This window comes from Rousettus aegyptiacus, unplaced genomic scaffold (genome assembly GCF_014176215.1).
Source record: "Rousettus aegyptiacus isolate mRouAeg1 unplaced genomic scaffold, mRouAeg1.p scaffold_m13_p_2, whole genome shotgun sequence".
Classification (NCBI taxonomy): Eukaryota; Metazoa; Chordata; class Mammalia; order Chiroptera; family Pteropodidae; genus Rousettus; species Rousettus aegyptiacus.
Genome location: NW_023416295.1, coordinates 151342874 through 151365379, shown reverse-complemented (window position 1 = coordinate 151365379; position 22506 = coordinate 151342874). Strand labels below are relative to the sequence as shown.

The 22506-nt window shown below is 38.9% G+C and overlaps 1 protein-coding gene and 1 non-coding gene across 2 annotated transcripts in view; both read right to left on the bottom strand.

Annotated features, from left to right (window-relative positions):
• Positions 1 to 974: 974 nt before the first annotated feature.
• The window catches only part of GUCY2C (guanylate cyclase 2C), a 59060-nt gene continuing 37528 nt past the window's right edge, over positions 975 to 22506 (bottom strand). Inside the window, exons 17-27 of the mRNA XM_016140541.2 lie at positions 21548 to 21680; positions 18993 to 19130; positions 18114 to 18202; positions 15587 to 15678; positions 13065 to 13223; positions 10076 to 10268; positions 8427 to 8601; positions 5865 to 5963; positions 5168 to 5262; positions 3459 to 3535; positions 975 to 2372 (exon numbers count right to left, since the gene is read on the bottom strand). Coding sequence (XP_015996027.2) covers positions 2198 to 2372; positions 3459 to 3535; positions 5168 to 5262; positions 5865 to 5963; positions 8427 to 8601; positions 10076 to 10268; positions 13065 to 13223; positions 15587 to 15678; positions 18114 to 18202; positions 18993 to 19130; positions 21548 to 21680 — 1425 coding nt within the window. The 3' untranslated portion in view covers positions 975 to 2197. The remainder of the gene's footprint in view (positions 2373 to 3458; positions 3536 to 5167; positions 5263 to 5864; positions 5964 to 8426; positions 8602 to 10075; positions 10269 to 13064; positions 13224 to 15586; positions 15679 to 18113; positions 18203 to 18992; positions 19131 to 21547; positions 21681 to 22506) is intronic.
• On the bottom strand, positions 20282 to 20388 carry LOC118614441. The gene has a single exon (XR_004956046.1). It is a non-coding gene; the product is annotated as a U6 spliceosomal RNA (small nuclear RNA).

Below are 22506 nucleotides of genomic sequence, written 5' to 3'. Positions count from 1 at the left end.
CAAACCTGTTTTGTTCAAGGGTCAACTAACTGTAATTGCAACAGAGACAGTCTGGTCTACAAAGCCTAAAAGATTTACTATATGACCCTTTACAGAAAAAGCTTGTCAGTCTTCTGTTAAAAAGATATAGAGAGGTATTTATAGGTGAAAGATATAATATTTGAAATTTCTTTTAACATAATCTGGCAAAACAAACAAGGTTGGTGGAAGATAGTTGAAACAAGGTTAAAAAATATTCATAATTCTTGAAACAGATGGTGACTATGTAGGAATTAGTCTCTCTGCTTTTGGTACATTTTAAAAATTCTATAATCAACTGTTTAAAAACAAATTATCTTATGTATTCTTTGTGCACATGCAAGTCCTGGGATTGAAATTTTGTAGTTTTAATTTGTTAAGCCAGCAGAGGGAGGGGAAAAGTTGAAGGCGGAAGTTATTTGTCAGGAACCTACTATAGAACCAACGTTGTGCTAGGTGCTTGACAGATTTCATTTAAAAAACATTCTTTTTAACAACTTCTTGAGGTAGGTATTATGATTCATAGTTTATGCATGAAACATCAGGAGCTTAGAAACATTAATTAATTCACATCCAGAAAAGAGCAGTGTGGAATCTGACCCTTGTCTGGGTCCCATTCTTTGTCACTATCTCCACTAGTATCACATATCCACATTGCTAAGCAGACAAGCCGAGGCCACTCATCTGTTTAAAGGTCAAGAAATGTTTCACAAACATGTAGATTCTATAATAAAAGATAAATGTGAGCCTTCAGTTGAGAAGTTGTTCTAGCAATGACCCTTAACATTAAAGATGATTTTGAGTTTTCCTGGTTGCTCTTCGAGTTGCTAAGTTTGCCTGCTGTCAAGAATGTTGTTTCGCACCCAAACCCACTTATCTCTTTACATTTCTCTCTCCCCTATAAAATTCAAAGGTCAGAAGGATCATGTTTCCATAATTCCAAAACCAAACCCAGTTCCTAGAATAAGAAGAGATGCTCAATGCATGTTTACTAAATGAATGACCAAGAACTTTTACGTCATGACCTCATCCCCATGTAAAAAGCCTGTATACTGAAGCACAGACTATAAACCTCCAGATTCCAAATGAGGACTCTTGCTGCATATCAAGTTCTCAACCTGTAAATCAGGAGAGAATTTATTTTATTAGTTTTCAATTTTCTACTTTTCCAGGTGATGGAGAAGACATACATGTTTCTTAATCTCTGGAGTGGTTTTCGGAGCAGAGGCCTGGTGGGGAAGTAATGTTTCTGAGGTAGTTGTTTTCATTCTGAGGGTTAGTGCCAGAAGTGTTACCTGCTTGTCTTGCCTTTGCTGATTCTAGTCTACTCAACACCAATTGACTTTCACCATCTCCACCAGAGATGTCAAGCAACTGAATTATACTGGGTACCATAAAAAGGGTCAGGAGATGGCTGCCGGTTGGTGGGAAGGGGATATTTGTCTTTATAAGTAAACAGGATTTGATTTTATTCCTGACCCGAGAGAGCCGCGGGCCTTGCCTCCCACGGTAGAGGGCTAGGCGCAAGATCCCCTTATGCACAGCACGTGATGCTGAACGTCAAGATTCTTGGCCCTGAGCAGCAGTGCTAGCTGTGCCCTGCTTCCGTGTGGGGGAGTTTAGTCAGATTTTAAGTGAGCACAAGATGGCTGCTAGTGCATTTCAGGAAAATGATTGGAACAGGGGGTAACACATACATAGACTCAGTACACTTTTAACTTTTATTCCTAACTAGTACATAGCATATTTCCTTCAAAAAAATTATAATTTAATGGAGACGAGGTACTTAACATATAATTGTGACAATTTAAAAAATCCTATGAATACAGAGAAAAAAGAGCCAATAAATGGAACAAAACGAAAACAAAATAAATGAACTGAGAACAAAATCTCCTCAACTTCAAGATAATACATTCACTTCTCTTCTTTTTGAGCTTGAAGTTCCCTAGAGCAACTGTTGAGATCAGGCTCCAGAGAAAAAGATAATTTATTTTTCCAGAATGTTCTATCATATTTTCCCCAAATGCTACAGACAGGGCAGCCAAGGCTCAGTAGAATGCATCTGACTCTTCTTCTGTCCCACGGAGGTCTCAGGGAAACAGAGGTGTTCAGGAACCTTGAGGTGCTGCCTAAGTGCGGCTGTACTTCATTTACCTGAGTTCTTGGACCTCATTTAGGTTTAAAAATGGGTGCTCTCCTTGTCTGTCGTGTTCAGTTGCATGTATTCCAGAGTGCCTTTTTTGTAGCTGGCTACCCGTGTGGGTTTTCGGCTTCTTATTCCTGCGGCCTGTCTTTTCTGTAAAGAGTTGGCAATCATATCTGAAAACTCAGCTTGCAAACGCTGTTGATTCTCCCTGGAAAGTGAGTGAGAGGGAAAATGGAACTTGTCAGCAATTCATACAAAATATTCCTTAGCTCCAGAACAATCAGGTACCAAATACTTATGGAAGGCTGCTTCTGCGCTAAACACAGGAAGTTCAGAGAATACAAAATGAGCCTTGCCTTGAATGAGCTAAAAGGACTGTCATCCTGCTCTGCGTAGTTGTAGAAAAAGCAGAATATATTTCGAACAAAAAATTATATTTCGATTTCAAAGTGAAACACCATGCTGCCAGAATTCAGAAGTGCTTTTGAATTTATATATGCCACTGCAAGGAGGGGAAAGAAGCCAGCACAATGTTAGGCCCCCATAACACAACCCTGAAAACTTGGTCCCACACATTCCTAGGAGTATAGATCTTGCCTGGAGAGGATTCAGAATGGATGGAGGGTTTCAAGAGTTTGGAATGGACCTGAGGCACTCCTAGTAAGGGTCCCAGTTCCCCGTGCACCTGAAAAGATCTGGGTTGTTTTGACATCTCTAAGGGTTTGCTATCTGTTAGAGTCCAGGATCTAGGAGTCTGCAAGACAGGGTTTCTCTACCGTAGCAAAAGCCACGGCAACAGCCACGCGACTGATTACAGCAACGAATGTGCAGCTGGATAATCATTTGAATCACTTTCAGGGGAACTGAAACTTGTCAGTTAGACCCAAAACCTTGTCTTCCTCATCTCAGGGAGAACACAAATTCCATGTGTAAACCCAGAACCATAGTCCTGGAGCTGAGGGAGGTCCCGTTTTCATCAGGTGGCCCAGCAGAGAGCTGTAGGCAAGGGTGGAAATATGTTTTTTTGCCTCTAGCATGATCTACTCTCAGAACCAGACATGCAAGAAATGAGCTCTCAACTGTCCACTGTTCCCCTGAGCATGCCTGAAATGCCCAGTTTCTAGCAGCCAGAGAAGAGAGGTTTCTAAACTTCTCACGTGTGTAGTCCTTGGCCTTGTACTCAATGTCATTGTCACTGGCAAAGCTTGCCAACAATTAAATTGGCTGTATGTAGCACAACCTACGAAGCCAAACTCCACTCCCCTGTACTTCCCCACCACACCCAGCAGCTTACACAGTAGGAGGGGTTGGCAGGTTGTACTCCTGGTCCTTGAGCCCGGTCAGCCAGTAGGTGGTTTCAGTTCCTCTTCCCTAGTGAGACAAGAAAGTTGCGTGTACACAAGGCCCATGAGAAAGTTCAGTTCTAGCCCACTGCTGGGACAAGTGTCCTTTTCCAAGACATTGCCATCTGCACGTTTCTCATCAGCGCCTATGTTTCGGTATAGCTCACACTCTTCATATGATTCGCATCATCTCTAGACAGATCTCTATTTCCAAGTGCCTTTTTAAAAACAAGGCTGTCATTCACCAGACATCATGTTTTTTTTTTCCAAAGTAGAGTTTTCTTTTTCCCCAAAACACATTTCAAAATATCACTATAGCAACATTACAAGAACTCTAAATGCAAAAGGAAGAAAATTCATCAACAGTCCTGCTCCTCCAACAAGTTCAACCAGTTTTCATTGTCCATATTTTCTTCTAGCCCTTTTTGCCATGAAGTTTACCACAAAACTGTGCCACAGTTTCCCCACCTTAAGTGTGTAAAATATAAACATGTGTGCATCATAATAAACACTCATTAAGTGATATTTGCTGAGGTCATCTGGAGGCTATAAAATCAGTGGAAACTTACTGGAAATCCTGTTTCTACTAGAGCTAGTATTTGAAAAGGAGGCTGGACAGTTATATATATTTTTAAAAATCGTTGTTTTTAAAATTGTAGTTTTTTGGCTGTGCTTGAACTGTAATAATTCATAAAACACTTCTATTTTGGGAAAAAGACTCTGTGCAGACAATGTATTTATGGAGGATTAAAAAAGCAAGTGTGGTGTTAGCACCCTGCTACATGGAAGGGGGCTTTTCCAAGGGGCAATCACAGCGTCAAGTCCAGAAGCACTACAGCTACTGGGGCAGATAATCTTACAGTCAATAAGGTTATCAGCTGGCTTCAGATTAACAGTTGGTTTCAGATCAGTTGTGAAAAGATTGTAATGACCTTCGAAAAGCAGCCTGAGAGCCAAGTGGAGACATTTGATGGCTATGAAGGGCAGCTTGCTGTTCTAAATGTGAGGAACAGCATGGAGAGTCTAGGGCAGTGATTCTCCAACTTCGGTGAGCATCAAAATCACTTTGAATACTTGTCAAAACTATAGATCCTGATCTACACCCACAGAGAGTCTGAGTCAGTAGGGCTGGTGGAGAGTCTAGGCGTCTGCATTTTAACAAGCGCTCAGACGATGCTGAGTCAGAAGTCTAGGGCCATGCCTCACGATTTTCTGGTCCAGAGCTTTAGAATGATAAAGCAACCGGCATGAAAGGTGGCCTTAGAGAGTGGCAGCATCTTGCAGTAAGAGCAAGGATGAAAAGAGATGGGGACTCTGACTTAAGTTAGTCCTGAACCGGACTGAAGCTCTTGGGTATGGAGGAATTGCGGGAAAAACTTGGATACGTGTGGAAAAAATGGTGGCAGCATTTTATAACATAGTGGTCATAATTCAAAATACCAAAAGGGCTCTTTGAAGTAAAGTTCTGAGTTCTTCACATTCTTTAGTAGTGGCCTCTCCTGCAGGGGAGAGTGGGTGATCATCGTAGGATAGCAGGTGATCAGTGTGGAAGGTACAGAAAAGGATCCTTCATCTCATGCTCCTTGATATTACTGACCACTGGTGGCCCATGGGAGCTGCCGAGTGCTTTTTCTGGGTACTGTCTCTGTGGAGCCCTTACCTTTAAGTAGGTTTCTCCTCTCACTTCATATAGGAACTGGCACTCGGTCCTCTTCAGGATGGCTATTGTGGAGCCACTCACATGAATTCTCAAGGCTGGAAATGCAAAATAGATCAATGAAAGTCTTGTCTATTTTGAAATCTATTCTATGGTCACATTTGTTTCTCCTTGATTCATGACATTTATTTCAGGTGTTCTTGACAGCTTAGATATTTTAGTGAAAGAACACTTAAAAATATAATCAATATAGTTTTGTTTTGTTTTGCACATAACAAATACTTATATTTTTCTTTACTAAAACCAATTCCTAGGATTGGGAATAAAAGAGAAATAAGAAAGTGATCCAGGGTATATACTTTATACTTAGCCCACTGGTTTTTTTTTTTTTTTTAACTTACATGGATCTATGCTAAATTTCATGACTATTCCAGGTAGAACATGCCTGAATGCATTGCAAATGAACCCAAACCAATAAAAACAGTCTAAAACAGAGCCAAAGGGAAGAATAAAATAATTATCAGTAAACAGCAGTAACAAAAACAAATGTAGCAAGGACTGAACTGCCGTAGGCTCATATTCGGTCAATGTGAAGGGTCATTCTTCACCTCACTGGCACTTATTATGCATTTTGCCCTACAATTCCCTCTGCTGGAAGGCAGAATCTTTGTCGTCTAAGAAAGATGATCTCCCTACTTACGGAGGCCAGTGGATTCCATCCTAGAGGCTGTGTTGACGGTATCTCCAAATAGGCAATAACGAGGCATCTTGATCCCTACAACACCAGCGGCACAGGGACCTGCAATGGGCAGAAAGCAGAAAGTGGAGGCAACAGAAATCGCAGAGAGGAGTTAAGGTGGGTCAGTCTCTTCTCAGGGTCACGAGGCTGAACACTTCACTTTATGAAGAAGCATCTGAGGGTGTTAAAAGTGAGCTCTGGTTTAAAGTACTCAGTGAGGGAAGTATCATTATTCAATGCATGCTTTCAGAAAGTAAGTTGCTCTGGCACAGAAAAGAACATTTGCACAAAACAAGAAGGCATCGGAGATCCGGGCTGCGAAGGCGGGAAGTCCTCCCTAATATTCTAAATAGAAGCTCTCAGGAAGGATGAAGACCATCCCACTGCTTGCTTACTATGCCGAGCCACGCAGCCCCGAGCTCTGAACTCCTGGGTGGCACAGTGACTCGAAGTGTCAGTGGTCCCAGTTTGTTTTAATTTTTGTTTAAGGCAGAGTAGCATTTCTGGGATTGGTAGCATGATGATGGAAGGCCCAGGAGAAAAGCACTTGATATAATCGTCCCTGAGCATTTCATGCACCTCTGAATGCAGTGGGATGGGAGAACAAAGTCAAGGTAAATATACCTAATGGCATATGAGGTAGGGAGAAAAGGTGGTTTAATCAAGTATTTGTGTAGAATGACTGAATGCAAGGAGTTGCAGATTTTAGAAGTTAAAGATTAACTCAGAAACTGGAAAACCAGGTTTTGGAGAGAGGTAATTATTGATTTTCCAATTAGTTTATGGGGTTTTGATCTATATGAGTGTCTTTATAGATTTATTCTACAAATACTTCGTGTTTATGAACACTGAAATAAATCAAAATACTGGATGTTTCGCTGAGTGCTGAACCCTTCCCTGTTAGGTTCGATGCAAAACAATACAAAGTACACAAAAAAGAAACACACACACACAAAAAACAATCAATCAAAAGCAGAAAAAAACGTACAGAAGGGAAGACGGTAGTGGTAGCTACTTGATCAGAAATCTGCTCTGTGCCTTAGGTCTAATCACAGGTGACTTTTCACTTTAAAAATAGAGTAAAAAAGCTAGGAAGGGCCTGCAAATAGAAAAATCCCTGAAGATATTGTCTTGTTTCTACCTACCAATATTTATCTGCAACCTTTTAATTTCTTAGGGCTAAACTCTAAGGTAATACCTAGATATTAGGTATGCGTGCTAAATATCTACTCGCATCCCAGCCCAACATGGCAGCACTTGGGCCCTGGTGATCAGCTCCGACATTGAGTAGGTCACAGGGGAAAAGAGACTGGGCCAGGACCCAGAGCTCCATTCTCTTCGGCTTGGTTCAGTCAGACCTGCTGCTGTCCCTTCCTCCAGGCCTGATAATTCTGATGGGTCAGAAAGGAGTCAGTATACTTTTGATGGCTAATTCCCTCATGTGTATGTGAAAACGTTATGACATTTGGCTGTGGACATGATCGGGGAAGGCTATCTCTATGTTCCTGGCTATCAAAGATGTGCCAGCAATTTTTAACTTTTATTTATTGTCACTTAGAGAATCTCACTGATTGATTACTCAATAAATATTTAGTGCCAGACTCTGTGCTAGGCACTGTGGATACAGGATGACTTTTGCAAATGCAGTTGTCTGGTCCTTGCCACAAAGCCTGGAGTGATCTCTTAGGTTTTCTGTACTCTGAGTCTTCCGGGAGACTTAGATGACATAAAAAGGAGCAATGACAAAAAATTATAGAAAGATGCGATTCAATTTAACATCGGGAAAGACCATCTAACAATTAAAATTATTCAATAATGGAGTGAGTTGGCTTTGGAAATGGTGAGTTTTCAGGGAATCCTGGGATTATTCTAAAAGTGGCTATATTATTATCTTAGAACCTAAAAGATAATTTATGCCCTGTAAAGGATTAACCTAGATGATTCACGAGTTCATCTCCAACTATATATATTTGCAAAACATTTCAAATCTCTACATTCAAGGTTGGGTAACTGTCACGATCTTTGAAGTAACCTAGCTACAGAAAATACCTGGGTCACATAAGGTGGATGGGAGGAATATAAATGCTCATTTATTATAGGAATTTGAATAGCTATTCCCTTTCCCCCATAGACAAACTAATCCATTTAAGATACTATAATATTTTAGTAGAAAAAAATACAAAAGTTTGGGGTGGGGGAGTGGGAGGGAATAGGGAGAAGATAAATGAAACAGTAAATACAATGATTTAAATAGGAAATTTAGTGCTTGTTATTTTGGCACATGGTTGATGTTTATCATTCAAGGAGTCAAAGGTGCAATCAAAGGTGTTGTTTTCTAGAACTCTCTAGGGACTGGGTCTAATTATGTTAAGATATGTAATGGGACCTAATTTTTGGAAGACTGATTTATAAGTAAACCCCATGTGGACACTGATCACATTTGAAGACCCTTTATCCTTCCTTATTGATTTGGTGCACAGAGGTACACATGGTTCCCATTTGCTACAATGCCAAACTCCATACCAGAGTGAACTCCAATGCGAATCCATATTGGGAGGCCAGGAAGATGCTCCAGCTCAAAGGTCCCCATGAAGCTGAGGATATCCAAGGCCATCCTGGCAATGTCTACAGCATGCCGATTGCCATTTCTCTTAGGCAAACCACTAGCTACCATGTAAGCATCACCAATGGTTTCCACCTGTGGAGACAGTTTCTCTTCAGTGAATTTGCCCCCTCAAAAGGCACAAGAAATTAATCAGAAGCAATTAATTACATATCAAATACAAAGTTTTTGAGAACTCAGTATGAGCACAGTCCTGTAGACATTTTCTGAGACCAGTTCAAGACCAGTCATTCTAAATGAATGACTATAAAGGACTATAGGCATATGAAAGTACTTCATAATAATATAAATCATCCAGATGTGGTGGCAATTCTATCAATGTTTAAATAATCTGAAAAGTTTTATATCATTTTAGGAATGGCTTTAATTACCAGAAAAGTCATCTTCAGCATTTACCATCTTTTCACATAGTATTTGAAAAAAAAAATAATTGTAGTTTTCTCCAAGACACACTTTTACAGTATGATGATTACAAATGCTTTTCTTGTAATACATAGTAGATTTATATTAACAGTATTCTACAAACATTATTCTTTGATAAATGTCCTCACTTTAAATTTTATTTTCATAATCATATGCATAGTTCACATTTTTTGGTCAGCTAACTTCTTTTTGCCAACTATTTCTAAAACACATAATCATTTTCTATGCTATAAGAACTCTTGTTAATATGGTTTTCTGACATACACAGGGTGAGTACTGGTCTAAGACAAACTCTGAAAGGGAAGTCCTCCCTGTGAGAATAACCACTATGAGTGACTTCCAAACTTTATGAAGGATACAGTGTTTCAGGCATATTATTTATCTCAGTAACCTTCACAATAACCCATTGAGTTAGTATTATTATCATCCCATTTTACAGATAGGCAAACTGAGACTTGACAAAATTAAATATGTTTTATGAGGTCACATAGTTAGGTAGGGGCAAATTGGGATTTGAATGAAGAGCTTTATTTTTAAAGTTATGTGTTCCATATGCTCTGTTGCTTTTCCAACATGAAAATGTGGAAATTCTCCTTTACTCTTCTGACTCAGACATTATTAGCCCAGAACTGCTTAGCTCTCTAGTCAGGTAATAGAACTTTTAGAATGTTCTGAACTTTTAGAATGTTCTCCCTGTTCTTCCTTAGTCTTCTTTGAATGATGCTTGCTATTTGACAACAACAACAACAACAACAACAACAACAACAACAAGATATTCCTATTCCACTTATTAGAACTCTGGTGCCTTCTCTGTTTCATTTGCAATCAGCCTAAACACTATCTATTGTTCGAAGATGATTTGAGTGTACCCCAAATTTAGTACCCCAAATTCATTTGTGCTGAACTTTATGTTGTTTCTTTCATACTGCTTCTTAAAGTCACGTGGCCATTTTGACTCCTGACCCTTCTTATTTTATTTCCCTTCACTTTCAGCTCAGATTCAACCACCAATTCATTAACTTTTAAAATTGAGAGGATAAGACCTGACAAATAACAGGAAAAACCAATTCCAGCTCTGCTGACCTGGGCCATACAATCATTTCAGCCTGTCAGGTGAAGTGGTTACCTTGTACACGTCATGATGATCAAGAATGTGGTCAAAACTCTTATAGATGTCATTTAGCATGTCCACCACTTCCATGGGGGTGCTGTATTTGCAGATAGTGGTGAAACCCACAATGTCACTAAAGTATATTGTAACCTCCTCATATAGTTCAGGCTCCACAAAGCCTTTCTCCTTTAGAGACTTTACCACTAGCCTAGATGGAAAGAAAAAAAAATGCATTCAACTTTGGTAAATTTTTTCTTCTCATACGTAAATCTTTGAGGCAGTAATAATTGTCTAGCAAGAATTCTAGACACTGGATTTTCAGTGAACTGGCTGGTTAGGAAGGAAAGATAAGTTGTATATACTATCTACATGAGCATATTATGTATATGTACTTGAACTCAGATAAATATAAGCAGATTCAACATTAACTTAGTACTTGACTATTGACTCTAATACACAATGTACATGTAACTCTAATACCTATATAACCATGATGCATATACACACTTGCCCACTTTTTACCTCTCTATTCATAGTCAGCTTCTTCTAGATGAAGTTCTATATCCAGAAGTTGAGAAGAAGAGTGTGTCATTAATGTAAGAGCTTGAGTCTCTGTAGCTATCGGATTTGACTTTCTCATCAGAGTCAATAGTTTTACCTCCCTGGCATATTTAACATGGTATTGTTTAATATCGCTTTGAATTAATATGCATTTTAAAATTAATTTTGATATATTCTGAACCAGAATTTATTTGATATATTTTGAACCAGAATCAGGTCCTTTAAAAAGCAAAGTCAACTGCCATGTAAAAGCAAGTTAAAATTATGCTGAATTCCAATAGAAGCGATTAAAAATATCTCTGTCAAAGAGATATAAAGAGCAGTATATCGAATTCACAGTTAAGAGAGAAGAACCAAAAGAAGGCACTCCGTACTCCTTTATTTGCTCAGTTGCCTTTTCACTGGCCCATTTTGGGGTGGGGGCTGACATGAGGCTGCATGCTCCCTATTTGCCCTTGGGATCACTTTGTAAAGGACCTGAGTATGGAAGCACTAGAATCAGAACCCAGAAGCTGGGAGGTGCCATAGAGGTCATCGAAAATAAATCCCTAATTTTTATAGATGAGAAAGCTAAGTTTAAAAAGAAAGCTTGACTTTCACAAGGTCTCACAGCCCCTAAGAGCAGAACTAGTCCTAGAACTCAGCAACATTCCGCTCTTCAGTCTTTTTATTGCGCCGTAGTCCCCTACAACCCAGGGCTTGCGTAGAGAGGACGATGGGGAAGATCTGGAGTTGTGCTGACTGTGGCAAAGAAAAAAAAAGTCTAGCACTCTCCCAGAAAACAGCCCATCAACCACGAAAATTCGCAATATTCATTTAGAGAACCTTCAGAGCATCAAGGGAAGAAGTCTTTTCAACCAATATAGTGATGGAACTCAAGACCTTTGAAAAACACCTTTTTGATATAGCTGTTTGGATTGGAAGGGGCACTTCTGGGGTGGTAGTTCTTGACATGTCTAGGATAAGGGTAGAGATTATTTTGGAGGCTACCGAGGGCATTATTGGTTAAAACCACTGATGATGGCACCCTGGGAAGGCAGCCAGATAATCAGGTTATTGTTTTTGTCACAAGTCAGCATTAAAGGTCAGGCAAGGAATTATGCATTATGTAACTAACATTTATGGAGTGCTGACAGAAAATTCTTACTAGTGTTGCAGCCTATTCCAAGGATACCATTTGTGGCCTGTTTCTAGGCTCTCTGAGGGCACCTTGGTTCTATATTAGGCTCTCTTGAGGCCCAGAAATGAAGAAGAGAAACTGTTTCTTTAGAAAACACACTCTCAAAATCATTCCTTTACTAATGTAGAACTGATATTCTAAATTAAGAATGAGTTCAAAATAAAACAATAACCAATACAAATTATATACAAAAGTCATAGCTACTGTGTATAATAATAATGACCATGGATGTTCCAGGCACTGTGCTAAGCAAGTACCTTATATCCTGCACATTATGTCAGGGGGGTTCTTTAAGCCAGCCTGTGAGGTAAATGGAACACTGGAGCTTGGAGCATTTACGTAACTTGCCCAAGATTGCACATCCATAGGAGGTGGTAGAACCATGATTTGAAGTCAGGCCTGCTGACCTCGATTTCCATGATTTCATCCAATGCTAAACTGTCTGTCTAGCTTATCCTTAATCTAATAGGACAGTTTATTATACTTTAATGAGAAGAGACCATTACTTCTCTCTTGTGACAACTGTGGGCACCTTGGTCTACACCTATTTTCTAGCTCTTCACATCTTAATTTATTGCTTATCTTAACATTCCTTAGTTATTACTTCAGTACCAACACTTAACAAAACTTTAAACTGTTTGAGGATTTCAACCTTACTTCCTTTCTCTTCTGTCATGGCTATTACATTGTTTCACAAATAGAGGTCAGCCTATAAATGTCTCTGGGATCAGGCATCTGATGCCCAGCTTCACCTCCTCTACTAAAGATGCCTATACTTCTTGTAACTTGGCTTTTACTTGAAGGTAGAAAGAAGAAAGCAAAAAAAAAAAAAATTAATAATAATAATAGTAACACTTAGTTCCTAAAAGTGCCTTATAGCTCATAGACTCTGTAGGAAAACTTTAATTTCCATTTTGAGACTGAGGAGAGAGAGATCCCAGACAATAAAAGTAGAATAGCAGTGTTGGAACTCAGGTCATACTAACTCCACAGTCCACATTTCTTTTATTTTCAAGTGACTCCTTGGACATTTGAAAAAGAACCTCTTTCTTCCGGGGTATTTTGAGTGCAAACCAAAACAAGGATTAGCAAGGTATGTGCATTTTTAAAACTCAGTCTGTTAAGAATATGCAAAAATTAACAATTCCAAACACACATAAAGAAAAACACTGCTAGACAAATATACTGAAGCTTGAAGCTTTAAGGTATGAGGCATGGCTGTGGTGTTGTGGAAAACCACATTGGCAGGACAGCTTGCCTTACCTTGGGAGCAACATAAAGTTAAGTCTATCAGCTCTGTCCCTCTCTGCTTTGTACAGCTGTGTCCTTTCCTCCACCAGATGTTCCAGGTTTCGAGAATATAGCTGTAGACGTCGGATCAAGGTGTCCATATAACTTTCACTTTTTTGGTCATGAAAAAGGCTGTAATAGGTAATAGGTAGTAATAGATAAAGTGCTCTTCCATATTCTTAAGAAAACATGAACCTTCTTCATTAAGAACAACGGGCAATTGTGATGAACAGGTAATTAAAGAAAAAATAAAAATGGCAGAAAACATTAGCAACAAATCTCGGGAAAGATCAAAGAAATTGAAATAGAAATAAGATTAATTTAAAAACCAAAAAACAAATGTTAGAACAATGACAATCAGTGTAAGTAAGGAGGAAAAATATACAGTACAAACTCTCTGGAGAACAAGCCGATGAAATGTGTCATAAGCTTTTAGAATACACCTACCAATAGTCCATCAACTCTACTTCTAAGAATTATTCTAAGAAAATAATTGTGAACGTGCTGAAAGTTAACTACAAAGAAAGTCACAGCATTCTTTACAACAGCAAATACTTGAAAATAATCTAAATACATAACAAAAAAGTAGTTAAAATATTATGATACAATGGAATATTAATATATCATTAAATATGAATTAGAATAGTAAAACACACAGACTCTACTTCTATATCGCTCAGTGAAAAAAGTCGGTTCACAAAACAGCAAAAATTATAATCTCTTTTTAAATTTTTGAAAACTGGTGGCCATCTACTGACAAACAGGTGATGTTTTTTACTGCGTTTGCTTATCCATTTTCCAAAATTTTAATAATAAATAATTTGCAATAAAGGGAAAACTGTAAAAAAAAAAAAAGGCTTTAAAGGTGATAAATGAAAATATAATCACAGAACCAAGAAAGGCAAAGCCTTATAGTATCTCCTCAGAATGGAGGAAAAGCCTAACTCTGGATTACTTGGTTAGACCAAGGAGCCAGAGGAGATGCCAGCTTTCTGTGACACTGGGGCATGTGACAAGCCTTGGTGCAGAGCTGGGCAGAGGCACACCGAGTTCCTGCAGAGCTGTTGTGATGATCAGAGATAATGTTCATAAGATATACAGCATAACTGGAGGGGCCGAACAAATCATACCATTTCATTATTACAATAACAATTATAAGTTACTGTTTTGCCACTCAAGAAGATGGCCTTCATCATGATCCCCTGGGATGGGGAGGGATGTTTATTAAAAATTCAATACATTTCTGAGTCCTATTGCAGACCTATATGACTGGAAACTGCTAGGTTTGGAATTAAGAAACAGAATTTTTTCACGAGTCCCCAGGGGATTCTTGAAACCACTAGTATAGAGTCTAGTTGGTAGAAAGGGCAAGAGAGCAGGTGTAAGGGATGAAGATGGATTATCTTACTCCATGATGAACTGATTCAATTAAAACATTTTCCTCAACCTTGGCTGCATATTTTCATCATGTAAGGAGCTATTAAAACTTCTGATGCCAGCCTGCTTCCCAGGTCAACTACATCAGACTTTCTAGGGTAAAAGATCAGGGGCCCAGTCTATCTTCCTGAGTTTACATTTCATCCGTCACACATACAACCTCATCTGCTCTTAGTAACAGGTTGGTGAAGAAATAAAAATGACCAAGGATTAAATTTCTTATTATTTCCTGCTCCTTTCCCCAGATGACAGTTTATTTCTACCAAATCAATGGCCGCACTTTCATTAACTTTGCTCTACCTCATCTCCAGCCCTGGGCTTTTGGCCTCGTTAAGTATCTGAATGACTTAATGAGAACTACAGAAAGTTAGAGTCGGAAGGAATTGTAGAAATAATCTTATTCAGTCTAATTTCAGTAATAAGAAAATTGACTCCCCATGAGGGTAAGTACTTTGTCCAATGCCCCACAGTAAGCTATTATTAGATCCTATTATAGAAACTGGATCTCCTAACTCTTACTCCAGGATTATTTTTCTTACTCTGTGCTATATCTAACAGAAACCATGAGGAGTCTAAAATTCAATCTTAATGGATAATTGTATTACCTTTTTCTTTGATCCCAAATTATAATCTGATTCATAGCTCAAGTCTTAAGTGCCTATGGCCAAAGTTGCTGATTTTTTTAGATTTGAAAATTTTAAGAAATTTCATGACCTTAAGAATTATGCAGGGACTTTACAGACTCCCAGGACCCATACTAGATTTCTAAATCCTAATTACCTGCAGAAGTGACAGGGAATTATTTTTAACAGACATATCTATAATTAGTTAGTATATAGTTTTTAATCAGGCAAGTTTTTCCCTAGAATATTTAATTTTTCAAGTGATTATTTCCCTGAGAAAATGGTCTGATAGTTTTCATATTTTAATTTTTTTGAGACAGGTGTTGCAGTCTAGTTTTTCATTAGAATAGGCATTTTCACTCGTAAGTGCCACTGAATGTCAACTATTATTAGAAAAATCTGAAATCATGAGAAAAGTAAAAATTTCAGCAATACCCAAATATCTTGCCTAGTGTAGTCTCGATTTTCTTGAAATCTGGTCTCTTTTCTGGATCTTCTTCCCAGCAGTGTTTTACAAGTAGATATACCTGGAGAAAGAAGGATGGATTAACTCAGGGGGTGGTATCCTATTTTCTTCCACCATGGGAGTAACTGAGGTGGAAAATATTTTTAAAACATCTCAACTCTGAGAATAAGGATGAGATATTACCTGCAGTGTGTCTCAGGCATTGCCACCTGCACTGCCTTGCCTAAGCCCTTCCCTTGGGCCCTGAATTAATGAAAAAGGTAATACTGATTTGGCTGAGTCTGAGTCTGGATTGATGGGAGAGACAAAATGCTTTACAGGTATTTGCAGAGAGTATGTTGGGGAGAGCATGAAATAGTTGGGTTCAGTGAGCATGACACAGTGACTGTAAATGAGAGTGAGGCACTTGGGCAGTGGCTTTTAACCAGGGCCACCAGCTGAATCGCCTGGGGAGTGTTTACAAAAGTCCTTTTGCATAGGCCCCACCCAAGATTCTGATTTAATTGGCTTGTGAAGGCGCCTTAGTAGAGTTCTCAGATTTAGCAAATAAAAACATAAGGCAAACCTGAATTTCAAATAAACAATGAATAATTTCTTTAGTGTTAAGTATTTCTCAAATACTGCATGGGCACAAGACAATATTATATATAATAATTATTATATATTAATATGTAATTTTATTATAACACATCACATAATATATAATTATATATCATAACAATAATACAATAATTTAATTATAAAATAATGAATATATAATTATATAATGATAGTTATAGAATTTTTTGATATATTTTATATGATTATGTTATAATACATAACATATATTACATATTCTTATTATAGATATATGAGAAGTGAGGAAAGAGAGGTCCAGAGGAAGGAGGGGGCCATGAGGAAGCCCACGGAAACATCATCTCATCCGCTACCACTTGCTTGCTGCTTTCGTTGGATCAAAAAGCATGGTGAAAACCATTTGTTTTATATAAAGTTTGTCTTCACTCTGGCCCCAAATAGGATCACAGATGGTACTAGCTGCAGACCCCGCCTGTGTTCTTTGCCTTAACAAGTCTCTGGGGAGGGACTAGACACTTGGGCTGGTTGCCTGTTCTCATCCTTGGATGACGCCCCTGCCTTGGTACGTGGTCTGATGGCGGCCGCAGAGAGGAATGCGTAGACGCAACCGGCAAATGGGCTGATACAGAACCGCTGAATGAAATAGCGGGTGCTTTTGTGGCATTATCAACTCACCTAATTTCAAGCCTGTATTCTATTGGAACCAGCTACAGATATGCAATATTGTTGTTGACTTCTAATTCCAGAACCATCCAAATACACAAGTGAATTGAGGAGGAGGACGCTTTGGTGAGAAGGTTTTAGGCAACATGCAGATGTACTTAGACTAAAGGGAGCTTTTGAGAAGGGACAGGCAGATGCGTGGGAAGGAATCCCAGGATCCAGAGAAGTCGGGGGTGGGGGGCGGGGAGAGAAGAAATGAGGAGAAGACAAGGACAGGAGCAGGGGCTATGTCATGCCTTTAATGTTGAAAATGAGAGAGGAGAGGAAAAAATGGCCCAGTCACGCCCAGCTGGCCATAAACCTCATCTGGAAGGGTGCTTGTAAATTATCCCACAAAGAACAAATGTTTTTTCTTAAGACCCTAAATATTTTTAAAGCACTTTACTTACTATCTTTTGGGATTATCAAAGCTCAGATAAAATTGTAAAAAGATTTTCTTAAAAAATTTGTATAGGCTTTAAAGACCTTTGTGAGAGATTATTAAAAAGAAATGAAGCCAATGCAGAGAGAAAAACCCTATTTCCCTCAGAGGAAGAATAAAAGGAGTGGAGTGAGAGTACACTTCCCTATTGTCAGCATATTCATTTTTTTTTAATTAGTAGGTACTATTTATAAGCCTAGTAAGTGTATCACATGGACATTTTGCTCTTTTAGTTCCTAAAAACTGAAAATGTGATATGTGCTTAAGGAACCAGCTCTTTCCTGAGTTGGGAGAGGTGGAAAATGACAAGGAGACAATGGCAGGCCGATAATGGCTCCCAAAGACATGTCTGTGTCCTGGGCCCTGGCACTTGTGGATGTTACCTTACTTGGAAAAAAAAGGGTCTTTGCAGATATGGTTAAGGATCTTGAGATGGGAGCTTATTCTGGATTATCTTGGTGAGCCTGAATGCAATCTTATATATCCTTCAGTAGGAGGGGGGAAGAAGGAGATTAGATAGATAGACGAGAAGAGAATGTGACAACAGAGGCAGAGATTGGAGTGTTGTGGACCAAAGCCAAGGAATGTCAGCCACCCGACACTTCTGGAAGAAACTAAAAATAGACTCTCCCCTAGATAGAGCCTCTGGAGGGCGTGCAACCTCGCTGACAACTCATTTCAGACTTCTGGCTCTAGATCTGTAAGCGAGTCAAATCCCTGTTGTTTTAGTCCACCAAGTGTGTGGCACTTTGCTACAGCAGCCCAAGGAAACTCACTTCCAGCTCTTTTTCCTCTGCTGTTTCCAGGAACAGATCTGGGCGGAAGGGTTTCGCTCCTTTGGAATTCTCCACTCTGAAAATCTTCTCTGATGGGATGAGAAGGATTCGAATTACAAGAAAGAACGCAGCATGAAGAAATTTTAGCAGCGGCCAGACTCTGAATTGGTCCACTGGCCTCGGATGGGTGCCGGGTGAGACCTTTGTAGACCCTCGGCCAGCGCTGCATAGATGGATGCTGAGTGAATGAGTGTTAAAGGGTCTCATGCCCACTTACATGCAGGAGACTACCTTAAGTGAGGGCTACTAACCCTGTAAAACTCAGCGACCACTGCCTTAGTAGGCTTCCTCTCACCAGGACTTTGGCCCACTCCCCTTATCTCCCTTAGTCACCCCCTCCTCCCAGACAGTTAAGAGCTGGCACAAGTATGTGCTCAGTAAGCCAGGACTGAATGAATGGAATAAAACGTTTCCCCACCCCCACTGCCTGAGGACATGTGACGAAACCTATAGATTTTAGTAAGAACTAAAATATGTATGTTGTCCCGCTTGAATAATCTAGTTCAGGTGTTAAACCGACACATGACTGTTTGGAATCAGAAGGAAAGAAGGAAAGTTTAAGGGAAGATTCTTTAACAATAATACTGACAGTAGTGACGCCTGGCAGTGGTATGTTATCTTATGCTTTTCAGAACACTCTTAACATTCCTGCTGTCATTTAACCCTTCCAAAACCCCTGTGAAATGTGTAATGCAGACGTGCCATTACTTTTGCAGATGAGGGACAAGAGATGTGGTTACACAGCTCGGGCTCTCCGTCAGCCTGGACTGCAGGTTGGCCAGCTCCCAGAGTGGGCGAGTAAAGGGGTCAGACTCTTACCATTCTGGTCCCGGCAGCTCAACGTATAGAAGGTTTCTCTCCGCAGGATGATCTCCTGTGCGATGATCCCGTAGCTGTACACGTCTCCTTTCTGAGAGACGCTGGCTTGGCGGAGGTGCTCAGGGGCTGTCCACAGGTCTGTGCATTCAGCGTGGAGATTGTAAAGTTAAGGGTGTCAGCAGCCCACAGGTCTCCAGCCTGCTTTTTGTTCTTTAAGTCCCTACACCACACATCCTGAATGGGAATGTCCTTGAATTTATAGGGTCTCAGACTTTTGAGGAATTTATGCTAATAATGGTAATAAAGGGTAGAACAAACACTTACCTTCAAGCTAACTATGTAATGCCAGGATCTGGGTGAGGTCATACGGCAATGTCCTTCCTGAAACTGCTCAGATCATAGTCCTGAACACCCTCAAGATCTGCCTAGAATAGCGCCTGCTATATAGGAAATGCTCATAAAGCTTTGTGGGATGAATGCGGTATGAGGGGCCGAGGCTTATGGGACATACGGCATGAACCTATGAAAGCCTTCATAAATATTAAAAATATTCCCACATTTTATATAATATAAAACATTTGTAGATTTTTATGTAATACAAAACATTATATATATATATATATATATATATATATATAATATGTTTACTAAAAGAAAATAAAGACAGTGCATTTAAACAAAAAGACTATCGCTAATATTTTTCAGCCTCCAAGCCAGCTATTGTCGACAGATGTGTTTTCTTTGGTTTCCACAATATTCTTTAAAAAGCAATGCATACAATTTACTTGTATTTTACTACTGTGCCTGCTACTCTCTAATGTTTTCCAGCTAGTTCACTTCACACAAGTGAAGTACTTCCATGTTCTGTGTTTGGCTCTTGTAGACATTGGGTTTTGGGACCCATCACGTATTTTATTTAGTAATAACGGGGGCACCCAGCCGATTTTCCTCCAACACCCCTTGAAAGTTTTCCAGGACCACCCAGCTCCTTGTGAACCATTGGAGGTTTCTTCAGTAGTTTCAATGAAAAAAAAAAATCTGTAGATTCATGCTGTCAGGTACAGTGACAGGCTTATGCTTAGGAATAGTTTCCTCATTTGATTTTTTCATCCAAATTTACTGCCTTGTAAAATTTTTTTTTCTAATTACAGTTGACATACAATATTATATTCATTTCAGGTATAAAACACCATGATTAGTCATTTATATACCTAATGAAATGATCACCCGCTGATGCCATACATAGTTATTACAATATTATTGACTATCTTCCTTATGCTGTACTTTACAAAAGTATGGAACGCCTCATGAATTCGCATGTCATTCTTGCCCAGGGGCCATGCTAATCTTCTCTGTGTGGTTCCAATTTTAGTATGTGTGCTGCCAAAGCGAGTGCTCATTGCCTTTTTGAATTTATGTCTTATGAATTTATGTGACTTGTGATTCACGTACAATTGATCCTAATGGTGTGAGGTTATAGAAAAGGTAGATAGATCTACTTATGCTAAAATTTCAGGTAACTGACAGCACAGGTAAATATAACTCAGTGATATTCAGGAGGATAGGATTTGACCTGAAATTCATCTGATTTTGTGTTATGGTGAATCATTTAATGAAGGTTTCTTCCACTACATGATGAACCATGCCTAGCACACAGTAGGTATTCAACAAGCACTTACTGGATTGAGTCCAATATCTAGCTAGCATGTTTATGTAATTGAAGAAGCAAGGGTAGAATTGTACTTTTTTTTTTTTTTTAAATTAAGGAAAACTAAAGGATTGCTAAATAGAATTTGAAACAGAATTTACTGTTTGGATCTAGGTGGTATCTTAAGGCATATATGGATGCTAGATTTTTGAGGCTGTTATAGTACAGAATGGGTAAACTTTCAACAAGAAAAGTTCTTTATACTTTACAAATCACTTTTCTTTGTGTTACTTTTTTGACCCTTATCACAATCCTAAAAGAGATAATTGTACATTTTTCTAATAAGAATTTTTTCTTATTGTTATTATTTCTTATCATTATCACAGATGAAGGATGTCTAGAATTTGGAAATGGGTCTTCTGCCTTGTACCCTATTTTCTTGGGCAAATCTCTGAACCTCTTCGAACCTCAATTCTGTCTTTTAGAGAGGAAGAGGGTTACATGAGATGATTTCCAAGGCTTCTTACTATCTAACTTTCTTTACGTTTTCACCCAGTTCTGCTTCCATAAGCTATTAAGCTCTTCAGGATTTCTCACTGAAATCACGGGATACCATTCATAGATGAAGGAAATCCACAGAGAATATTTGTTCCACTCAAGAAGCACTTGCTGAAAACTGACAAGGGTGAAGTGCTGGAGAATGAGCCAGCTGTTGCCTCTTGTGGCTCCACGTATGGATTTTCTGATCAATATCACTATTTTCTGAACGTCTTATGTGGGCTTGTGAAAATTAAAAAGAAAGAAAGAAAGAAAGAAAGAAAGAAAGAAAGAAAGAAAGAAAGAAAGAAAGAAAGAAAGAAAGACAGACAAAGAAGGTAAACTGGTAAAAGTCTTATTGATCACACACCTTTTTTTGGAGGTAAAATGGAATTGCAGCCAAAATCAGTGATCTTCACAACCATTCTACTGTCCACCACACAGTTGGTGGATTTCAGACGGCCATGGACTTCCGTCTTGCTGGAGTGTAGGTATGACATCCCCTGTAATTTTTCAGATGATGAGAAAACAAAGAGATAAGATACTCTGCTGCTGCCTGATTATTTTAAAGAAAGAAATGACATTTTGAATCATTTCGGCATGCAGATAGACTCATACCGGCAGATTTTAAATTTTGTTTCATTAATTTTACTCTAAAAACATTATTAAGGCCCTAAATTTGCCTAAGTACTTCATCTATTTAGGTGACACAGTAAAAAGCAATTTTCTAAAGACTGGTTAAGTAGTTATATATAATATAAAGCAGAAGGTTGGTCCTATCTTTTTTTTTTTTAGGTGTTTTTGCTTATCCTTTATTTGGTCTATGACCTTGGGTATGTCAGGTCCTCTGCTACGTCAATCCAAAAACATGCATAATAAGGCCTTGCCTTTTGAAGGGAGGGGCTAGACTAGATTAGTTCTTAAAATTTGATGGATTTTTTACTTTGAAAGGGGAAGCGTGTTTTTGGCTGGTGTGCTTCCCTCCAGTGGCCAGGGGTGTCATTGCAGAAACTGGTTTTCAGTCTGGCTCACAGTAATGAAATGTAGCAAACAGGGTATCATGTAACATTTTTCAAAATGATTCTGACTCTATGTGACTTTCAGGTGATTTGAGACTGTATCAAATAGCTCACACTCAGGATGAACTTTTCTTCATTCTCGAATGAGGCCCTGCTTACTGGTATACACTTCTTTCTCATATCATGTCTGGGAATATACATGTCTAAATTTATTATTGCCGCATGCAAGGTAGTTGCCTGTCCTTGATATTTTCTCTTGTAAAATTGCAGATTCACTTGTTTTCCATGTAGCTTTTTATGATTTTGATTT